This window comes from Andrographis paniculata, unplaced genomic scaffold (assembly GCF_009805555.1).
Source record: "Andrographis paniculata isolate CXL003 unplaced genomic scaffold, ASM980555v1 Contig45END, whole genome shotgun sequence".
Classification (NCBI taxonomy): Eukaryota; Viridiplantae; Streptophyta; class Magnoliopsida; order Lamiales; family Acanthaceae; genus Andrographis; species Andrographis paniculata.
Genome location: NW_026137579.1, coordinates 2,897,652 through 2,919,959, shown reverse-complemented (window position 1 = coordinate 2,919,959; position 22,308 = coordinate 2,897,652). Strand labels below are relative to the sequence as shown.

The following is a 22,308-nucleotide window of genomic DNA, read 5'->3' as shown; positions in this document are numbered from 1 at the left end:
AGAAACATGTTTTTTATTTTTCTACAATAAATTTTTTTTTTTTTCGAGAAGTCTGATGTTTTGCAGATAGGTTGTCAATCCAACTGTGGTGCAGTCTGAATTTGTGGACTTGATTTTAATCATTGTGTCAAATCTCTTAAATACCCACAAGAGTCAAATACGACGGTTTGGAGATGATCAGACTCGTGCAGAATTATTGGAAAACACTTCATTCATTTTTATACTAAGAAAAATTAATGTAAAGTGTGTTTTTTCCAAGGTTGCATCGTATATACAACCAAATGAGAGAATGTTTGATGGTGAGTGAGGTTTGAGAGTCAAAATTTAGAGAGAGAAATTATTGTGTGTGCTCTCACCATTCTCCCAATTTTCTCTATGTTTTGAACTATTGTTTAACACTGAAACCCACCGGGGAGGTCGACGGAGATTGGAGATAATGGAGTTCTAACCGGAGGATGATCAAACTCTGAGTTGCTCTGCTGTATGGTCGTTGTCGGTACGCGTTTGTGATAATATCTCCTGGATTGGTATCACCGGATGTAGATTGATTGATAATCGAATCAGATCAACAAACGTCTTGTTTCATTGTTGTTTTATGTTTTGCATTGTTTTTCGTTATTAAAACGTTATTATAACTGTGAACCGTCCACGCTTAGGGAGTTGACCAGTGTTCGAATGTATTTATTCGACAAATCACTTTCCCAACAGAACATTAAATTGATTAGTGTTCAATTGTAATTAACAAGTTACCAACGATTTCCTAGTCTTTTATTATTTGCAATAATGAATTGAAATTAAATCCCACTATGCTATTTAACGTCAACATACTAATTACTTTACACTTACATATAAAAACTAAAAGTTCGTGTTCTTTGGATGATATATACTAAAAAAGAATTATGATCTGATTTATTATTTACTAGCTGGATGACTGTGCTAAGCACGGTGAAATCTAACGAAAAAAATTATAATTATATTCTTTTTAATAGTAATTTTTTTATATATTATATATATTTTAATCAATATAAAAAATAAAATAATATCAATAAATTATACTATCTCCATCCAATTATAAAGTAAATATTTAATTTTGTAGCATTTTACTTTTATTTCTTAATTGAATATAAGATTATAATATAATAGTATTATTTAAAAATATTTTTGAATGCAAAATAAATTACATTTTAAAAATTTAATATAAGTTTTTTCATATCTTCTTTATAATCGTAACTATAAATAAAAATTATTTATCAATATATCCAGAATTTACACAACCGCCATTTTTCTACTAAATATCATAAATAAATTAAGAAATAAAAATATATAATCCAACAATATTCTACAAAATAAATTTCTCATTCTATTGCTTAAAAAATAAAGAAAAAACAAACAAAATCTTCACTTCATCCAACAATAATTTTAACACATCTTCAGCAAGTTCGAACTAAAAACATTATTATCATCTACTATCATCCACTAATTCTCGGCCAAACACACACACCAAATAGAGTCCGCATCAGTCCACCTCTGCAGACACCCAACCACCACTGTTCGAACACAAAGATTTACATTATATACTTGGAATAAAATATGCAATATAATTAAAATAATTTAATGTTAAAATAATATTTTAATTTATTATGAACAAAATCAATTAAAATACATATAAAAATTATACATATATTTGGATGTGTTTAGAACTTGATTGATTATGAAAATAAAATTATTATTCATATACATATAACAATTTCTACTTTTTACAACATAAAGAATAAAATCAGTTCCTCATAACGTAATTAAAATATTGTATAATAAGAATTTAATATTGTATAAAAAAATAATAAAAATAACATATAATTTAATATAAATTATGATCAATTACACTTAAATGTATAATAAAATAGCTAAACACCTGCATTTATCTTTTTTCTGTTCTTCTTTGTTCTCGTTTTTTTTTTTTTTCTAGTTTTCTTTTCTTCTTTAACATTCTTCTATTTCTGTACTTTGATGCTACAATTGAAAACAAATCATTATGTGAAGAAATTAAACACAAAATGAAAAAGAATAATCATAATTAAATACAAAATGAAAAAGATTAACCATTAATAAATTCACATTTTCAATTTCAATGTCCAAAAAATAACCTAATGAAAAAAAATATTAGGCAATGAAAATAAATCAACAAACCTAAACAAAATTTAGAAATAAAAGCGAGTGAATCATCCAACAAATAATTTAGAAAACAACTTTATACAAAAATTAAAAAAAATATATAATTAATAAAAAATTTGTTCTATCATATAAAAAACATGGTTAAAAAATTATACAAAAATTAAAAAAAATATAATTAATAAAAATAAATATGAATCAAATAATAAGAAAATATAAGACTTGAGAAAAAGTAAAAATTAAATAATAATAAAAAAAAGAACAACACCCTTTGAAAAATTTAAATTTATTCAAAACTTACTTCAAAAAGATTGGCAAGTTTTTCCAATAAAAAAATTGTGTAATCAAATAACAGAAAAATATAAAAACTTAGACAAAAAAATAAAAATTAATTTTTTTTTAAAAAAAAGGAACACACAATGGCAAGTTTTTCTGGCAGAAAAATTTTATCTTCTACCATAAAAAAAAAAAAAAACATGGCTAAAAAATTTTGCAATAACTCAAAAAAAATATAATTAATAAAAATAAATATGAATCAATAAATATAATTATATATATATATATATATATCATAAATGTTAGTGGAGGCTGAAAGGTTTCCTTGGGTTGGTAATGCATTCCAATCAAATTTCAAAAAATATATAGTGATGATTACCACACTAGAAACTGGAAATCATTTTTATTTTTTTAATAAAATATTTGTTTATTATTATTCTCTACCCCTGCTCCAATGAGGTTAAACTCTTGGGGACATAAATGTATATAGAGAACATAAAATTTTAAAATCTATACCTTAGAGAGCCCAAATACTTGCAACAATAGAGAGGCTGTGTGGGCTGTGCTCTACATTTAATATCTAGATAGATTTAGATGGCATATATATATATATATATATATTATACACTACTACATACTTTCGAACTCTTTTGTAATAATTGGTACTCAAATTTCTTAAAAAGCAAATAATAATAATAATAATAATGGCAGCCAAATTAGGCAGATTCTTCCCCCCAAATAGCAAACGAAGCAAAATCCTCCCACCACCATCATTAACAAAATCACCCTTTAGAGAGAGAGAGAGAGAGAGAGAGAGAGAGAAAGGGAGTGTGTGTATATGTAGTGAAGGACAATAATTGAAATGGTTTGGATGGTAGTGATAATAATGAAAGGAGGACCCATGAAAATTGATGAGATGAGAACTCAACTACCAGTCTATGTTTATATGTGTTGTACATACAAGAAAGACAGCACAGGAACACCCCCCTCGCATTAATTAATTAATTAAGTAAATATACTTTATTATTATTAAATCAATTCATCTCCGTGTATACATACTACTACCGTTTTTTTTTCAGTTTCCCCCCTCTGCACTTCGCTTTGCTAGCTAGCTAGCTCGGTGCATTTAATTAAGCCCACGCCTACATCCACACCCGCAACCGTGTAATTAATGCCCTTGTACATATTCTAAACTGAAATGAAGAATACGTGTATATATATATCTCTTAAATAAAATAAATATCATAAATATAATATATTGTTTTTAAATATATTTTAATATTTTAATATATACATACACGTACCTCGTCTGTGTATAATTGTGTTCAGGTTTTGTTCTTACACACACAATATATATATATATATATAGCTCTCACTCTCCCGCTGCTACTTAAAAATGATTGATTAACGAATTAAGCCAAATCAAACAAGAATTCATCCATATGGAAAACAACATACACACAAACAGATGTAATAACATTAATTGATATAGATATATATATATATTAATGTGTGTAGTCTGAATATCCATATACAATATATAGTATAATATATATATATATATATTAATTAATTTATCAGCAATGGAGTATTAATTGATTAAATAAAGTAGTGTATATATGGTGCAGGGTACAGAGATATATGGGATTGGATGTAGTATAGAAGAGCATGGTTGCAGTACACAAAATCTCCCACAGCACCTGAATCAGACACCCCACAGAGAGGATTCATGACGATCATTATTAATTAGTGGACTAGTAGTATTAATTAACACTGCACAAGTAACTGCCCCTGCAGGCCACCCATCCATGGAATTCAATTCAAACTAGAATTGGAATTGGAATTGGAATTGCCCACCACCCACCCACCCACCCACCTACCTACCTACCTACCTACCATCCTATACCTAGCTCACCTCACCTGTCCAAACCTGTCAGTAGTATGTATGTATGTATGATCAAATTTTAGTTTCTTTTTATTTTTATTTTTTGAAATTTTAATTTAAATTTAGTATCAAAACAATATATGATAAAAAATTTTGTCGAGGTTTTTTTTTTTTTTCAAAAAATATAAAATCAGAATAATAGAAATTCAAAGTTTTGTAACTAAAGAAACAGAACCCAATCAATTAAGAACCCAACACATCAATTCAGTTCAATTCAAATCAAATAAAATTCCTCACTCACCACGCTAGAGCTATACACACACACACACACACACATATATATATATATATCATTCATGCATCTCGACAAAAACTAATTAAGAGTAATTAATGCTCAGACATATACGTATATATATTCAGACATGGGTAATTAATGAGTGAATTAATGTTATACTCTATATATATGCATGTGCACGAGTGGACCATTGATTCATTGGTGATCCTTCATCCAGGCTGATCAGGTGCTGCTGTTTCTGCTTCTGCTTCTCAATCTCAATTTCTGCTTCGCTCATGACGTCGTCGTCGTTGTCGTCTTGTCACATACGTACGTACCATTTCTGCTTCTGCTTCTGCACTAATTAATTAATTGACCCACTCCACTATTCAGCATCTCATCTCATGCATATAAACATACATACGTACAAGTACATTTCTTGTCTCCCTAATCGCAGCGTTTAATTTGCATGCCTTTAATGCCTACCTGGCCAAGCCTCATGCTAAATTAATTAATACTAATAAATATATATATATATATATATGTCATCAATACTATGTTATTCAATCACTAGCTGATCCCCAATTAATTCCATGTACAGCCTTTTACGTTAGAGTTGGAATTGATTGGTGTTGCATGCTTTGATGGGGACGACTCGACTGCATGCAATGCAATACATCAATTTTAATAATAATAGTAATAAATAATGCCTCTTATTTTATCAATATATAATAATGCATGCACAAAGTCAATGCACGTTTGTCAGCTTAAGACTATAAATTAAATTCGGCAAAATAAGTCTTGTGCTCAGTAAGCAAACCATATTTTAAATACTTTTTTCTTAATTAAAACACATTACATAATAATTCTATTATCAATTCAAAATTAGTATTGTATCAAATAATTTCTTTTATTTAAAATATTACGCTAAACATATATTTTGTATTTAGAGATTTAGTTTTTCTAGAAAAAAAAAAAAAAAAAAAAAAAAAACATCCAAACACTCGCATAACTAAACAAACCCTAACTAACTAACTCTCTGTCTCTCTCTCTAAATTACATATAAAGAGTCGAGCTACTCATCCCATGCGTCTATGGTTCGAATAATATAAGTAATAGCAAAGATAATTTTCATTTTTAAAAAAACATTAAATTAAATATATTTTTCTCTTGTAAAACTGAAAACATCACTCCAAATAATATTGTTTTATTTTTTTCAAAATTATAAAAGTCCAAAAATCTTCAAAAATCTATGTAAACGAAAGCTCATCAATTTATAAATTTTAAAAAAATTGACATTATTATTGATGTTATATAAAATATTTATTATTTTTCTTATAAAATATTATGTCAAATAATTACAATGTACTGTTCCAATATTCTTATTTAAATAGAGTCAAAATAAGGGGATTGGAAGTCCATGCAGTCAATATTATATATTATTTATTACCGAAATAAATATAATTCATTTACATGCATACATTTTATTAATTGATTATGATGGGCTGCTGCAGGGTGGGGTAGCGGATGGACGATATATGTAATAAAGTAAATAATAATTCGACGGGCACACACACAAGTGATAGATATAACAAGATCGATCGAGACCTACAAGCAGGGGATTCAAATTGATCATAAATCGATGGGGTATGTATGTCTGAAATTAAAATTTAATAATATTGAATAAAAGGTTATAAATTAATTAGTGGGATTTGTATATATAATCAATTATCACCTATCCATATAAGACATATATATACAAATTAAACCTCAGTCATGATTATTGCAATTGACTGAGTACCCAGATTTCACTCATTAAAGGTTTTACCAACTAATCTAGTTTAGGCTGTCATCCAACGTAAGTGGGATTCTCTTCTTTCTTTAATTTGCTTTTTGGTTGGAAAAACGTATTTCAAGATTTTGAATTGCAACATGGTCCCTCCCTCCATAAAATCATTTCTATTTGATTCAATAACGTTAATGTTTATCACTGAATTTTAAATTATTCTTAAAAAAAAAAAAAAAAAAAAAAAAAAACTAATTCTTTATTAGTGTCCAATAGATGGGCCGAACGAAGGTCATTGCCACATTAATGTTATATAATATCATCAGTGGGCTCAATCCTATCGACTGTTTATACACTAATGAATTGGACTGGTAATTTGGTTGTGTTGGAGTTTTATGACCTTTTTCTTCTTTTCTATTTTTATATATTTAACATTGATTTTATTTTATTATGAAATGGATAATAAATTAAACCACCCCAGCCGAATAAAAAAATAAAATAAAATATATAGGGTTTGTTCATGTGTATATCATACACTATTTTTTATTTTTGGATTCAATCTACTAATTTTTCCCTAAAAAATATTATATACATCTAACACCAATTTTTTATTTACAATATCATATTACACAGTATCTTTCACCTAAAAAACTACATATATAAAAAATACACTTATTGTTTCGAGTTTTCGAAAAAATTGAATAAAAGTTGCACCGAAATCAATATATAAGCTGATTTTTATTAGTGCCATATCTATAATAATGACATCTGGATTTGTTTTCAATTCCTGGCGTTGGTATTATCTTAGTGGAAATTTTTTTTCCTTACTCGGATTTGACTTTTATAACAACGTCATTTTTTTCGAAGCTCACCAATAAAAGATATCACCTGCATTTGATGATATGGGATCACGAATCAACCAATTAGTTCTGTATAATTAAGTTTTATTCTTTTCAAAAAGCATTTACACGTTATTACAGCTAAGTGCAGTTAAAAGTTAAAACTTAAAAGGGATGTTACCTACTAAAATGAATGATCTTGGAGAAATTTTTTGTTAATTATATACACTATGGTTTTTGTTGTCGGTGCAAGTCCCAGGACTTATGCTCCAGGAAGAAAATGGTGAATCTGTATAATATTTTACTGTCTTAATTCTATTGCGTTACCAGTAAATGAAATTGTAATCCAAGATCAGTGAATTGATGAATTCAATTCATACACCAACCCAGAAATCCGACACCACTTCGTATCTGGCTCACACAAACCAAACCCAATTTTAATTTTATATATATTTCCCAACTGGTTCGCACTTGGCCCTTTTCGCGTCGACCCCAACTGCAAAAAATCACAATAACCCCAACACTACAAATATATATATATATATGTAAATCATGGATTACCTCGAAATATCTGATCATCGATTTATAACTGTCAATGCATTCCAAATAGCTAATTATACTTACAGAAATATATATATATAAAACAATTAATGTCTTCTTCTAGTTCTTACCGTGGCGTAAGGCGGCGGAAGAGCAGCGGGAAATGGGTGTCGGAAATTCGGGAACCTCGTACTCCGAACAGGATATGGCTCGGGACATTTCCCACAGCAGAAATGGCGGCGATCGCCCACGACGTGGCGGCGCTAGCCCTTAAGGGGAAAGAAGCCGACCTCAACTTCCCGGATTCAGCTTCTTCTTTGCCTGTGCCGGCTTCCACTTCCCCGCGCGACATTCAGACCGCGGCCGCCGGTGCTGCCGCGGCGGCGGGAGCAGCGATGAACGCCAACATTATTGGGGGAGGGGATTTTAAGACATCGTCTGGAATTCCCATTTCGGAGGCGCCTCAAACTAGTGAGTTTATTGACGAGGATTTGATCTTCGATTTGCCTAATGTTCTGGCTAATATGGCGGAGGGTATGATGATCAGCCCACCTAGGATTGAATTTGGCGACGACAATTATGATGTTAATGATCATGGTACTAGTAATGATATCTGGCTTTGATTATAATTTATATATACGTAGAGATGTATATGCATGCAGTACCTCTGGGGACACACACACACATATATATATTAATTTATTTGAAAGGCTATATTAATTAATTACTTAATTGAAGTGGTACTGTTGCACTTATGGATTATTATGGTGTGCACGATTATGATGATGTTTATTATTATTATTATTATTATTATTATTATTATTTCTCAAATTTAGTTTTACCACTAAAATTTTCTTTCAAAAGAAATCATTTTTTATTTTTGTTAATGAATCACTTTCAGGATATAAATAAGGATGATACTGATAATTATCATTGATTGAAGTCGAAGGAAAAGTCGTTAAAAAGAAACACATTAAGACAAAATAAAAAGATAACTGCTTGCTACATGCGACATTCACAAATCACACAAATTAATTAATCCAAGGACAAGTGTTGAATTACATCATTTATCACCGAACCCGGCCGGGTCATCAATTTTTGCTATATTTCCAAAAGAATAAAAAAAATAAAATGGAAATATATCATTGCATATTAAAACAGTAAAAAAAGAATAAAGAATTAATGTAAATTAAAAATAGAAGCCGATTACAAAATGATAGCAAAATAGTAGTACTAATCAAATCAGTTGGTTTCTTCCTTGACAATGTTCCCCACCTGTACGGTCTTCACTTTAAATCTCTCCAGCTTTCCGGCCGCCGGAAATCCATCCACTTCTCGGACACTGATCCTCGTCCCTGTTCGATCCTCCCCGCCGTAATAATTATTATTTCTGCCCAAGGATTCACAAAGAAGCGAATTTATTTTGGAGTGCTTTATTCTCTCCAGGAGGAATCTTTCCATGTCTGTATCCTTCTCAATCTCCGAAAAGAATTTCCGCAGCAGAATCTCTTGAGTTCTCACGCCCGTTTTTTTCAGACACTCCGTCAGAATCTGAAGCAGCTCGTCGACGACTTCTGATTCTTCCACGAACGTTTCCTGTAGGAATCCAGCTTCTTCTGCGGAGCTCGAATATTCAGAATTTCCGCAAATCGGGATTCTAGGGTTTTCTTCTTCTGGTTCGTAGTAGTATTCGGAGAAATTCCGTTTCTGATACGCCGACAGCTGCTGAGGATTCATCTGGTAAGAACAATTGACTGGTTGCTCTTCAGGCTGTGGATAAATCAATGGCGAGGCATTCACGGAATTGAAATTGAGCTTCTGCATCCTAAATTGTCTGAAGCTTGAAACTAATTAACTGCGATTCACAAGTTCGACTAGAATGAATTACTAGTTCTTGTGTGGGTTAGTTTGGAATAATGTAAGAACAAAGATTGTTGAGAGATGGGAGATCAATTGAATGGAAGAATTATATTTATAGATGGGCAGCTGTTTAGATTGATCCGTTTAAGCTACGAATGCTACGATGTTGACTTTGACTCGGCAGTCAAACTTGTTAATTTCGGGGAATCATCGATTGTTGAAGCCATCAGATTTGTCAGCTTTGACTATTTTTACAGAGCCTTCGGAATTTGCCAGATGTTGGTAAAAATTGGCCCAACATACACATATCTAATTGTCATTTCAATTTTTGCAGATAATATTTTATTTCCTGTGGTAAAATTTTACGGCTTCTTGGCTAGATTAACAAACGTGATGTGGACAGGGTCGGGTTTTTTTTCGTTTTAGTGATGCAAAGTAAAATGTTAAGTAAAGACTGGGTCCATTTGACCCGATCCAACAAATCTACTTGCCATGCAAGTCGGGGATATATAGCAATTTGTTTATTAATTTTTTAGTATTTTTATTGATTTTTTTTCTTTTTTTTTTTTTTTGAAGTTTTACCCCCCACACAGTTAGACACACTCACACACATATACGCTGTTGGGATCGACCACTGGATGTGCAAGCCTTGGAAACATTTGTTGAGATTCTGTGTATATATGTTGTCCAATTATTTTTAGATATTTCATTATTACTATTGTGCATGATTTCAATTTCCAATATTAAAGGACAACAGCATACGCTCACTTTTCAGTTTGGTTCTTTTTCTGCATCTGAACAGATTTGACTGCTGCTACTTATACATCAGATGGATTTTCGCATTAAAAATGTAATAATAATAAAATTAAATTCTATAATATACATATATATATATATTTCATTTTTTGATTTTTTATAAAAATATATTACTATTTTTTAAATTTAATTTTTTTTTTTATTCTACAATTTTTATAATTTTAAATAAAAATGCAATATTTACTTTATAAAACTTTATATTCATTCTAATATTTAAATAAAATAACTAAACAAACAAATTCAAAGATATTTTCGGATTTAATTGTCATATCATCGGCTGGCAAGTTAAAAATAGAGATGAGTTTCTTTGATGTTTAGATTGGATATTAAAGTTAAAAATCTTCCCTTTTTTTTAATTTTATTTATATATACAAATATGGATATATCTCTTCTTCAAATTTTAATCAATTCTTTTTTGACCCCAAGGATTGATATGTCATTTTCTGACCTTGCTTCTAAGGATTCTCGTATTAGAGATAGATTACATATTTTGAATTTTCTCTTTTTATCAATTTTTATTTTTATTTTTTAATTTAGTTTTTCCTCTGCAAATTTAACACAAAAAATAAATATCCTTTCTAGTAAAATTCATAAAAATCATGATAATTTCCAAAAAGGAAAAAAAATGCAAATATACCAATGTACAAGAATATTATCCCTGAAAATGAATTAATGAACTCTAGGTCTATATATCTTTATACAAATTCCCCAAGAATAAATAAAATCAAATAAATGGATGAGAAGTATAATTAAAGATAATTAATTAAAATTAGATTTCCCGGAGACGACGACAGCGTCCTCCTTGACAACTCCGACGCCTGGAACATTCACTGCCTTAACCTTAAATCTTTCCAGCTTCCCCTCCTCCTCCCACAATCCTTCTGATGTCCGAAATTGAAATTCACCATTAATAATATTAATATTATTATTATTCACCTCCCTCCCCATCTCCATGAATCTCGTATCTGTTTCTCCAGATGCATTCAGGTTCTTAAGTTTCCTCTTTAGCTTTTCCAGTACTACCTCTGAAACCGATGATGCCTTCCCCCTCAATTCTTCTTCCTGTAATGATATCTCTGCATATAAATATGAATATGATTCAGTATCTATCGTCATGTCGGCGGCATCTAAATTTAATGGCCGGGCCGGTAGAGGAAACTCCGCCGGAATTGGATTGTTTTTGCGTTGAGACATTATAGTATAATTCGAAAAACAAAATTTCAAATTTCATTGCAAAACTTAGTGGACCGAAAACATTATTTATAACCACATCCTAAACTGGAAGCTAAGGCATGACATTTCAACACGGGAAATCTCTTTGACAAGTAATCCACAGAATTTTTTTGACTGACAATCTAATTAGTTCTCATCTGACCAATTCCATATCTTCGATTAGGCATCTATGGGGTTTATGTTTGTTCAGTTTTTTATTTTTAAATGGCAGTGAACTGACAAAAATGATAGCTTTATATATTATATGCTACACATACACATTATTATTATTACCTGGTTTTTCATTGTTAATTAATTAGGCTGTGTTGTGTAAAGGATAAAGCTTCGTTCTGCCCATGCTAACAACCTTTTGTCCCAATTATTACAAACTCTATTGCTCACACTTCCCACTCACGAGTGTTACTGTAGATATGATGAATAAATTAATGAATATATTTGTTTATGGAATGATTATGTATTAAACTGGGAATCCACCTAATAAAGCAGCTTAACATTATTGATCAATTTAACTTTTGGCCACTAGATATATGTAATTTAAACAAAAACCCATTCCTAATCTTTGCCAAATTTCAGTCCTTCCTAATAAAGTAGAAAATGGAGCAGCCGAAGCACATGGCAGGACTATATATCCACAACATTACAAAATTGATATTGTAAATCACTTGTAACTTCTTCTTTTTTTTTTCTTTTTTATTAAAAATGTAGTTAGTTACTTGGACTGTTGTGGAATGAAAAAAGTGTAATAATATATATAGGTGCCTGAAGAATATATCTTTATGGATAACTTTTTCTTTCCAGAACTGACAACTACTAATGAGAAAAAGAACATAATTCGTTCATCATAGGAATAAAATAGGAGTTTGATGAATCTGTTATTTTTGTCCAATTCAGCTACATTACTAAATTAATGCTCTTCTACTCCATGGATAATTTCAGTTATGATGATGATGATGATCCTACTACAACTTCATTTTTCCCAATCCTTTCGACTGCAACAACATTGCTCATTCTCCAACTTCTAAGACAACATTGAACAAGACCTAATGTGCCTTCAATAGAGAAGTTCATCGGACACTTCTTCGACAAGTAGTGCGAAAATAGCAACCGCGATGTCTGCAGCAGTGCTGTCGACTTGCTCCGCAAACTTTGTCCATTCATCGCTATCATTCTTTAACTCTAAACCGATCATTTCAATAATGGTGAATTCACTCTTTTCTTGATTGTCCGAACGGCTAATTTCACTTTCGCCTTTTACCTCGGCTGCTGCAGGATCAGTTGCTAGCTTCTTAATGTCTAAGGACATTTTCTTGTAATGACATTGAAGGCTGGACTGGATGAACGCTTCGGATACTAATGTTTGCACCGAGGGACGTCTGGACAGCGAATACGACCCCTCGTCCTCAGACACCTCCTCGACTCCCAAATCATCGTTGTCTGATCCTTCCAGTAACTTCTGCTCAAGTTCCAGCGGATCCAACTCGGCGAGACGCTCGAATCTTCGCAGTCTGTTTAAAAGCTGCTCTTTAGCTCCTGCACCATTTCGGAGCAGAACAAAAACAGAGTCATTACACTAATCGAAATTGTCATAACATGGGTAGTTACGAAGTAGTGAACAAATTGTGACATACTTTGCACATTAGCATAGCTGCATTCCGGATCGTAATCGTCGGCCTCCGCATCTCCGCTTTCGCATCCCTCGTCGTCTTCGAAAGGAGCATCCAATACTGAAACAGGGCTGCATTGCTCCTTTTCTTCTTCATCTTCTTGCACCAATGTTTCTTCATTCTCCTGCAAGAAGTGGGCAGTTCTATGATTAAGTAATGATCCTCGACTACCTTAAAAACAGACCCGCGGACACGATAATTAGAATTTGGGTCAGGTCAACTAATAGAACAAAATCAAGATTTTGTCCTGTAGTGCTTAAATTATTTGGGGAGACAGCAATAATTAAAATAAGGATTTGCCGTGGCAGCAGCTCCAGGGGCGTGATCGAAGGTACAGAATTCAAACAAACAAACGTGTACCGATAATGCCCAGTATTGGTGTAAATTTGCTACAGAGATTGTTTGGATTATTAGAGATTTTTAAAGGCAACGACGAAGGGCATCCTCGTCATATGAGATCGACATTCCGGCCACCAAATCAGACCAGTGCGACTCGTAACCGACAGTACGAACAAGTCAAACGTTTGTGCAACAGTTGGTGAAATTTACTTGTGCCAAGTTACTTAGAAATGATGTAGATAACAGTAACTGACAAATAGTGTAGACAAAGACGTATACCTTTTTCTGTGTTTGGCGAGTCGGAGAAGACGCCGGAGAACAGAAATCCGGCGTGCGACGGCCGCCGTTGGACGACGGGCTTTTGTTGAAAGAAAATACGAAGGGGCTTGTGCAAAAGCGTGTTTCTGGGGAATCGAAATCGCTGGTGATATCCTCCGAGCAATCTGAACCGTAGCCGCTGGTTGAGGCCTCAAAATCCATGGATATGTCTTCTTCGTTGTTGTCTGTCCAATGAGCGCTGCTCAGCCGCCGGTGGATTCTGCAAGTCGAAATCCTTACAGGTTGTCCGGCGGCTTGTTTGGGCCTTTCCTCGTTATTCTGAATCGCACGATTTTTATTCCTCTTCCGATCCTTGAGTCTCTTGAGAAAGGATCCGAACAGCCCAAACCCTAGATTTTGGGAATTTGGCTTCGATTGCTGCTGTTTCTGGATCCTCATCGCCGCTTCGACAAGTTTCGCGGCGGTTCCGGACGGAATGTGGAGGAACACCGGCGACTTGCGGGGGCTCTTCGCCGGAGACGGCGAGAGCGAAACGCCCGGCGAGTTCTGGAACGAGAGAAAACAGGCATGCTTGGTGAAATTGCTGCGTTTCGTGGAGGATTCCGGCAGTATTGGCTTTCGTTTTCTGAGCTGTAAACCGGTGGACGACGGCGGCGCCGGCGGTTTCTTCAGCTGAGATCGCCGGTCGGTGATGTAGCTCTGCAATCGGAACGGCTCCTGGTCTTCCTTCAGGAGCTCGTGCAGTAACTGTTTATGAGCCATCATTAGCGAATAAGGACTCTGTTCTGTAGCGGAGAAATTGGTGAATGATAAGTGTGGAAAAAGGTTTGAAGAACAGCAATGATGAATTCAGCCGTTGGGGAAATGAAAAAGGAATGTTGAAGAGGTTTCAACAGCAATGGAGAAAGGCAGCTGTGTGAGGTGAGAAAGGAGAATTCGAAAAGTGGAGATATTGGACACAAATAGAAATAGCAATGGCGACGGAGAGAGAAAATATGAGTAAGAGAGAGAGAGAGAGAGAGAGGATACGTGGATTCAAATCCGACGGTGGTTAGAAGATCGAGGCAATGGCTGCGATTTATCGCATAAAGTGATATTATTAACTTTCGTAAGTACTATTTTTGCACGTTTTATTGATTAATTAATTAAAAAGGTAATATGACGTGTTATTTTTTACCTCTGCTTATTTTGTTCTTACCTTTTAAATTAACGGTCAAATCTTTACCATATTTATCGGTTCGCCGCCGTTACAGTAGTCATTTTCTAGGACAGAAATGTGGTGAAAAATGATGAGTCATTCAGACAAACGAGATTAGATGTTATTAATTTTTAATTTTATTTTTTTATATACTTTTATATACACACAAGTGGGTTTTCTTTTCCAGGCCACCGAGGTGGGTCTGCAAAAAAATTACTGAAAATAGGATGCTGTTTACATAGCCTTTGATCGTGGCATCTCTTTTGATTATCATTTCGATGACAAATTCTTTAGAGACAAGAAATTGTTTGTGTGTGTGTGTGTTTTTCGGAACTGTAAAAAAAGTGATCAGAAAGCAGATATTGACAATGAGTAAATTACGGATAATGGGATTGGATACGACTGCATGCGTAAAAAGGCATGCAGGTCGTACCACACCCACTGTTCATTATTTTTGCCCCCGCTCCAACTTTAATTCGAAAATGAATAAATCAAGAAACTATCTATATACATACATATATATATAATTAAATTACATACCCTATAGTATACAGATCGATGTAATAATCAATTTTATTTTCTCTTTTCAATGTACTTTGCATGATTTATAGTTGTTACTACGTTTGTCTTTGTCATGCACACAATATTTGTGCATTTATTGTTCAAAAGACCTTCACGGAATTTGAGAGCTGGGGAGCCTTTTTGGCCTTCGAAGACTACACACAAACTAGCTCCCAAGTCACGTGACTCAGGCTCTCGACCTATTTATTTTATTTTATTTTAAATTTGTTTTGAATTACGGACAAGTGAATTTCAGGTTGTCGGAATAGCAATTAAAACAAACAACGTAACCTTCCTAATTTAATAAAAAAAAAATATTTAAAAATAAAAATAAAATCCTTGGATGGTCGTCACTTTTTATTTATTTATTTGGTCAATAATAGTACTCTGAACTGAAAGCTAGCTAGCTCAATGGGATTAGGTCTAACTCCAGTTTAATTTATGATTTGCAGACCTGCAACTAAAAGAGCCATAAGAAGAAGTTTCGTGTCTTTTAGTATTTTATTTTATTTTATTTTATTTTATTAATGTTGTCTGAGGCTGAGAGAGTATCCAATGCTGGAGGCATAGATCCCATCCCACCCCATCAACCCTTAGTTTACTATTTTAATTATTTATTTAATTAATGAGTCATGAATGTACGCAATTAATTAATTCTGTACAAATTGAGCAACGTACAGCAGAAATATTGTGAAAGATCTGAAATTTTGTACGTAATTACGAACCAAATTGATTCTCCAACAATTGGGCACCATTTGTGGCCTTTTCTTAAATAAATAAAACAATTGGCAGAATTTTGTCACAATTAGACATTGTGGAATATCTCTATTATTATTATTACTATTTTTATTTTCAATGGAGGAGACAAGGTTTGTAATTACTTTTTATGATTTTGTCCATTAACGCATCTGCACTTTGCAATAAATTTAATAATAATTGCATTGACCCCAAAAAAATTCGTAGCTTCCACACTTGACTTATATGGGAATAGGGGACAAATTTAAATGTCTGGATTATATTGTGTTTAAAAAACTCTCATGCTGTTCACACCATTTGTGAAAGCAACAAAACTTATACTTGATTAGTTTTATTTATTTGGAGTATGCCCTAAATAATTAATTTCAATTGGGGTTTGTCACATTAGTTTTATAACTAATTGCAATCTAATTTAATTGTATGGTTGATGACAAAATGGGTAGCGAGTATTATTGCAAAGAACAAAGCAATGTGTAGTTTCTCTGAGCTAGGATTTATTATATACACAAAACATCGATTGAAGTGATGTAATTGGTCTAATTATTATATAATGTGATGTCTTTTTATTGCTCACGTAATTTATTACACTATTCGGAAAATAGCAATAAATATCTATAAAAGCATTCTTTAAAATACTCACTTGACTTATATTTTCGATCATATAGTTAACTTGTTTTTTTTATCTGTCTATCTATTTTCAGTCAACAATTTCGATGCCAAACCATCTATTTTGCAATTATTTTTATTTTTTATTTTGCTGTTAATCTCATTGGCAATAGAGTATTTGCTTGTTTGTTTGCTTTTGTATTTGATAATAGGGTAAAACAATTTATTTTATTCCCATTCAAAAAGAGATTAGCACTATAACTATGGTTCCACTAATAACTAATTTATAGTGTTGGAAATAAATTATATCGGCATGAAATTAGGCTCATCCGATGAAAGATTTGACACATCAAATTTTTATGGTAAATATTATATTAAATCATTATGTAATTAAAAAATGAAAATCAAATGCATTTAGAAAATAAACAAATTGTACGTCTCTCAATTGATGAAGACAAAAAACAATAAATGCGAATGCGATATACGGTGGTGTGGTTATAGAAAACGAAGTGCCACGTCGTCGTCATGCAGCCATTCATTGGTCTGTTCCACACGTGCTGGTGAGGTTAATTTTCCTCCACATCATCATCATGTATATACCCACCCCCACCCCACCCACCCCATTATTCCGTGTTGTCATATTAAGATTTCACAAAAACTAAAAATAGAAATAAAACAAAAGTAGTTAGTTGTCTTAATACCAGCAAAGCACCTCCAGAAAAAGTACCTCTCACCTACCATTAATTAAATTAAATTATCACAACACCTAAAATAATCCAAATCCAATGTTATCAAAATTATATCATATATAATAACAAAACAAAATCAGGGCAAGTTTAATTTACCATTTTTTGTACTGCCAGTTTTTCCCATCTCAGTAAAAGTGAAAAATCAGCGTGCAGTCTTTTTGTCGAGAAAACTAAGAAAGAAACAAATAAAACTGGACGCATCAATGCCAGCAGACATCCGCAGATGCGAACAAACTCTACTCTGCCTCATCTATCAAATCACGTTTTTAGCCTTGTGTCACTTTCCATAACACGCTTTCTATTTCAGCGTCTTATCTAGCTGCCATAAACCGTAGTATCGTGTCCATACACATACATGTATAACAATCCGTGAATGTAATAATCATAAATAATAATAATAATAATAATATGAAACTTACAGAAACGTCAAGGCGGAACCAGACAATAGCGCTTTCTGGTTTAGAGACACACGCTTTTAATACATGATTGTGCGATTCTGTTCGGATCGGACACTCCAAGATATTGAGTGTGGCGTTTTACAGATTCATGTTCGATCCTCCCCAAAGATTACGAATCCATGTGATGTAATGACCTGAGAATAAGAACAACTCACAGGACTCTTCTCTACGATCTACTCTGCTGTAATGAACCCTAATAATGTGATTCTTGTCCGAACAGGTGGGTTTAGGTATCTGTAAGAACTGGGCTTTCCAAATTGGGCTTCTATGGCCCAACTAATATATTTGTTGCTGGCCCATACAAGATTTGCGATTGACATTTAAGTTTTTATTTATTAATATATGTAAATTATATATATTTGGAACTAATGTAGAAATTTGAATAAAGGGAGTTAGATTTAAGGCGGCATATTGTCCCAATAGACCAAAGTACATGAATTATTGCAATCTAAATTGGGGTGTTTTTATCATGTGTCAGTGTCACATCTCCCTAACAAATAATCTCTTCATGCCAGAAGTAGGGTATATGTCTATGCACACTACACATGCTGATGGTGCCACCATTTTCAAATTCGAAAAAAGGGCTAAGAAGACTGGTTGTCATGTAATAATAAAAAAAAGAAAAAAAAAAATAGAACTCCAGAAATACTCTTTCACGCCCACACACCCACAGACCAAAAAGATTATTTTTTTAAAAAAATAAAAAATAAAAAATAAAAAAAATCAATTCTTAGCCAACTTATATTACAACTAACCTAACCACCCTTTGCAAGAAAATATGTTTTTTTAGATGAAGTCAATGGAACCGAAGAAATAATGCACACAGCGCAGCTAATCCATGTGGAATCCTACAATTGTTTTGTGCTTTTTTCCCCTTTTCTAATTTGATAATAAGAACGAATCTTTTAATTAATTTGGCTTTTAGCTGTACTGTTTATGATACCTCATCGGAAAACTCGAATTAATCTAAGGTTGCTATGGTGATTACATTATACTTACATTACACAGTTGACCAAGAACATACGATACAGGTGTCCACTTGCTACAAGAATATAGAAAAAAGAGAGTAGAGTATGTATAATAATCCTTCAAGCAAACTCAACATTGAGTGCACCTTACGAAAGAGTAAAAGAAATAATTTGATTGTGTAAAAGTCCAGACATGATATTGGACTTTTTCAAGAGTGGTCTGGCAGTTAGTCCCATGTTAAAATTACTTGCAACACACAGCTTCTTGCATAAATAAATTCCAGCAATAGAGATGAAAAAGATACAACAGTTTGGCAGTACAAGAAATAAGAAGAAACAACTGGAACAAATCAACAGCACAAGTGAGTGAGTGACAGAAACTATAGTTACAGATATGTTTATGGTTTTTAAGGAAAGAGGTTAGAGAATGAATCCCCTGTCCTAAAATTAGAAACCCTTCCATCATCCAAAGACACACAAAACACACAGACACGCACATATATATATATATAGATATAACATAATGAGTCCCTTTGCTAAATACAACACACATATGATAATGATCCTAATTAGAAGTGGGCGAGATTTGGATAATTTTTAGGCCATACGTATCGTTTCTATGTTCTTGCTGAGCTCTTCCAGTTTCTTCAGCCTCATTGTCTCGCTCTCACCCACCAGCTGCGTCGAATGCAAATAATTAATTAATTATATGTATATGACAAGCAGTAGAATTAAGAATTATAAGTTGGGTGTAAGATCGTGGCAAACCTCCATCAATCTGGAGATCAGCTGGACTTTTTCTTTGTTCTTCTCATTGAAAGCTTCTAGGGCATCTTTGTACTCTTTCTCCTGCAATGGAAAATGTTAGAATCAGACAGTGAATCGATTCTCAAATGGAGATAATGAATGAATATAACGGTGTACACCTTCTTCTGGCAAGTCTGTCCCAGAGGCTTTAATTCCTTGTTGATCACATCGATCTTCTTACGTACAACAGAGACTTCTTTCTTCATCGGATCAGCCAGAGCTTCCAGTTCCTGTGTTTTATTACAAGATTTTAATCTTAGTCAATGACTTTAAGGTTGCAGCAAGCTCGAATTTTGCAGAGCACAAAGAAGTCAAATGGCAGGCATTTAAACAAACAATTGTTAAAGCATAGTAAGTGAGCATCCAAATCAAGCAATTTTGTATAATCTATGGCAAGATTATTAGCCTTTTATGCTCGGCAGAATTCATACGAAACAGAGGATAAGACCCATCTTAGTACATCGCCAAGAAAACTACGGATCTGGAAAGAAGGAAATATCGGAGGTTGAAATAAGTAAAAGTAAAAATCCTGTCTGGAACAGTCAGGTAATTATAATACTCTTTTGCCCTAATCCCTAGAAAGACCGAATTCGTGAAATTATGGTGCGAAAGTTAACAGGAAGATTGAGAAATTGAGAACCGAGCTCGTGAATTAAACAATAAGAAATTTACTGGTGTGAATTTGGGGAGAGAAGACGAAAGTGAGAAAAATCCCCAATTTGAAGAAACCCTAGCTAGGTCAAATAAAATTACTATTAATTACCTCGCGAATGGTGGCCAAGCGCTTCGTTTCTTCCTCGATTCGTCCGAGCTGCGCCTGCACTCTCTCCTTGACCTCCATCTTCTTCTTCTCGATCTCCTCCTCCTTAGCCTTGAAAGTGGAGAGAGCAGATTTGGACATCTCCTCCTCCTCTTTTGTCAGGGCGCCATTGAAGCTCAAGCTCCCGGAAATCTGACCCGATTGCATCAGCGTCTTCAGGTTTGTGGAGTTCTCAGAGTGTGCATCGATCATCGCTCCTAAACCTTTCCCGCACAGACAACCCGTCGTCGTCTTTAATTGCTAAATCCCTCTTTACTATCCTTTTTCTTTCTTCCCGCACCAGGCCGAGCTTCTTCCTCCTTTCTCCTTTCTTCTTTCTTTTCTTTCGCTTTTGCTTTAGGAATCCTGGCAAGCAGACGATTATGGCTGCTGTAATGTAGTCTAGTGTAAATAACCCCTCTTTTCTTTCCAAGGTATTATCAAGCCCTTTGTGACCCACCACTCTTAGAAATATATATATATATATTTAATCAGTATATGTATGTATGTATATCATATATGGTATTGGTACAGTGAAGCATAAGGGTGAAATGACCCAACTGCCAACTACTTGACAAAACAAACAGATGGGCTGCAGAATAATTCAAATATATATATATGGTAAAATTTCTTAGGCTGATTACTTACCAACTCTCGTTTTGTTCATTGGGACAAAATACAGAGAAAAAAAGAAGCACATGAATGAACCCCACCTCACCCCACCCCACCCCATTTATGGATGAATAGGATTTGATAATATCTCCTCCATTCAGGGGTTTCCTTCAAATATTCTCTACAGACTAACGAAAAGTTTCTTTTCTTTTTTCTTTTCTTCAATTAATTTGTGAGCAAGAAGAGTGAGTTGATTATCATGTGTGTCCTGACCTGTTTTGTAAATCAGTGTTTGTTTTCTTAAGTTTTGGTATAGCAGCATTACTCAAATTCAGAATTTTCACATGGAAATTGGTGACAACTGAAAACAATACACAATCAAATGAAATGAGAAGTGATTGATTATAAGCATGGTTTTATAACAATGATGAGTACTTGAATATTACTATTGTTCAATATATATAATGATTTTAATTATTGGGTGGGGAATGAATGAATAAGATATGTCATAATAATAATAATAATAATAATATATTTTGTGCGTGTGTGCAGATGGGGCAAGCCATTTCTTAAAGCAATGATCTTTTGGGTGATCGAAAGTCGGACAGGCTTGACATGTGCACTCCATGCCCTCCTTCTTCTCTGTCGTCTGCGTCATCATAAAGCTTCTTCTAATAAACCCACAATTATTACACTAATTAGGGGTTTCCTCTGCTCTGCAAAAACATTCCTCTTACAGGACATATATCTTATCTGAAAAGAATCAAATTAAATGTGAAAAAAAAGACACATACATAGATAGCACAATCTCACTTATAAAGATTAACTCCAGTC

General features: G+C 33.2%; 3 protein-coding genes across 3 annotated transcripts; 1 reads left to right on the top strand and 2 right to left on the bottom strand.

Annotated features, from left to right (window-relative positions):
* Nucleotides 1-7,633: 7,633 nt before the first annotated feature.
* On the top strand, nucleotides 7,634-8,392 carry LOC127251568 (ethylene-responsive transcription factor ERF024-like). The gene has a single exon (XM_051275307.1). The coding sequence runs from the start codon at nucleotides 7,880-7,882 to the stop codon at nucleotides 8,390-8,392; it is 513 nt and encodes a 170-aa protein (XP_051131264.1). The 5' UTR covers nucleotides 7,634-7,879.
* Nucleotides 8,393-12,492: 4,100 nt separating this feature from the next.
* LOC127251339 (uncharacterized) lies at nucleotides 12,493-14,967 on the bottom strand. The gene is made up of 3 exons (XM_051275000.1): nucleotides 13,961-14,967; nucleotides 13,307-13,466; nucleotides 12,493-13,208 (listed from the first exon to the last, which is right to left on the bottom strand). Exons 1-3 carry the CDS (start codon nucleotides 14,723-14,725, stop codon nucleotides 12,730-12,732), a joined length of 1,404 nt encoding a protein of 467 aa, XP_051130957.1. The 5' UTR covers nucleotides 14,726-14,967; the 3' UTR covers nucleotides 12,493-12,729.
* A 4,533-nt stretch (nucleotides 14,968-19,500) lies between these two features.
* On the bottom strand, nucleotides 19,501-21,313 carry LOC127251782 (uncharacterized). The gene is made up of 4 exons (XM_051275652.1): nucleotides 20,827-21,313; nucleotides 20,183-20,293; nucleotides 20,025-20,105; nucleotides 19,501-19,934 (listed from the first exon to the last, which is right to left on the bottom strand). The coding sequence occupies exons 1-4, from the start codon at nucleotides 21,073-21,075 to the stop codon at nucleotides 19,854-19,856; spliced, it is 522 nt and encodes a 173-aa protein (XP_051131609.1). The 5' UTR covers nucleotides 21,076-21,313; the 3' UTR covers nucleotides 19,501-19,853.
* Between the last annotated feature and the right edge of the window lie 995 nt (nucleotides 21,314-22,308).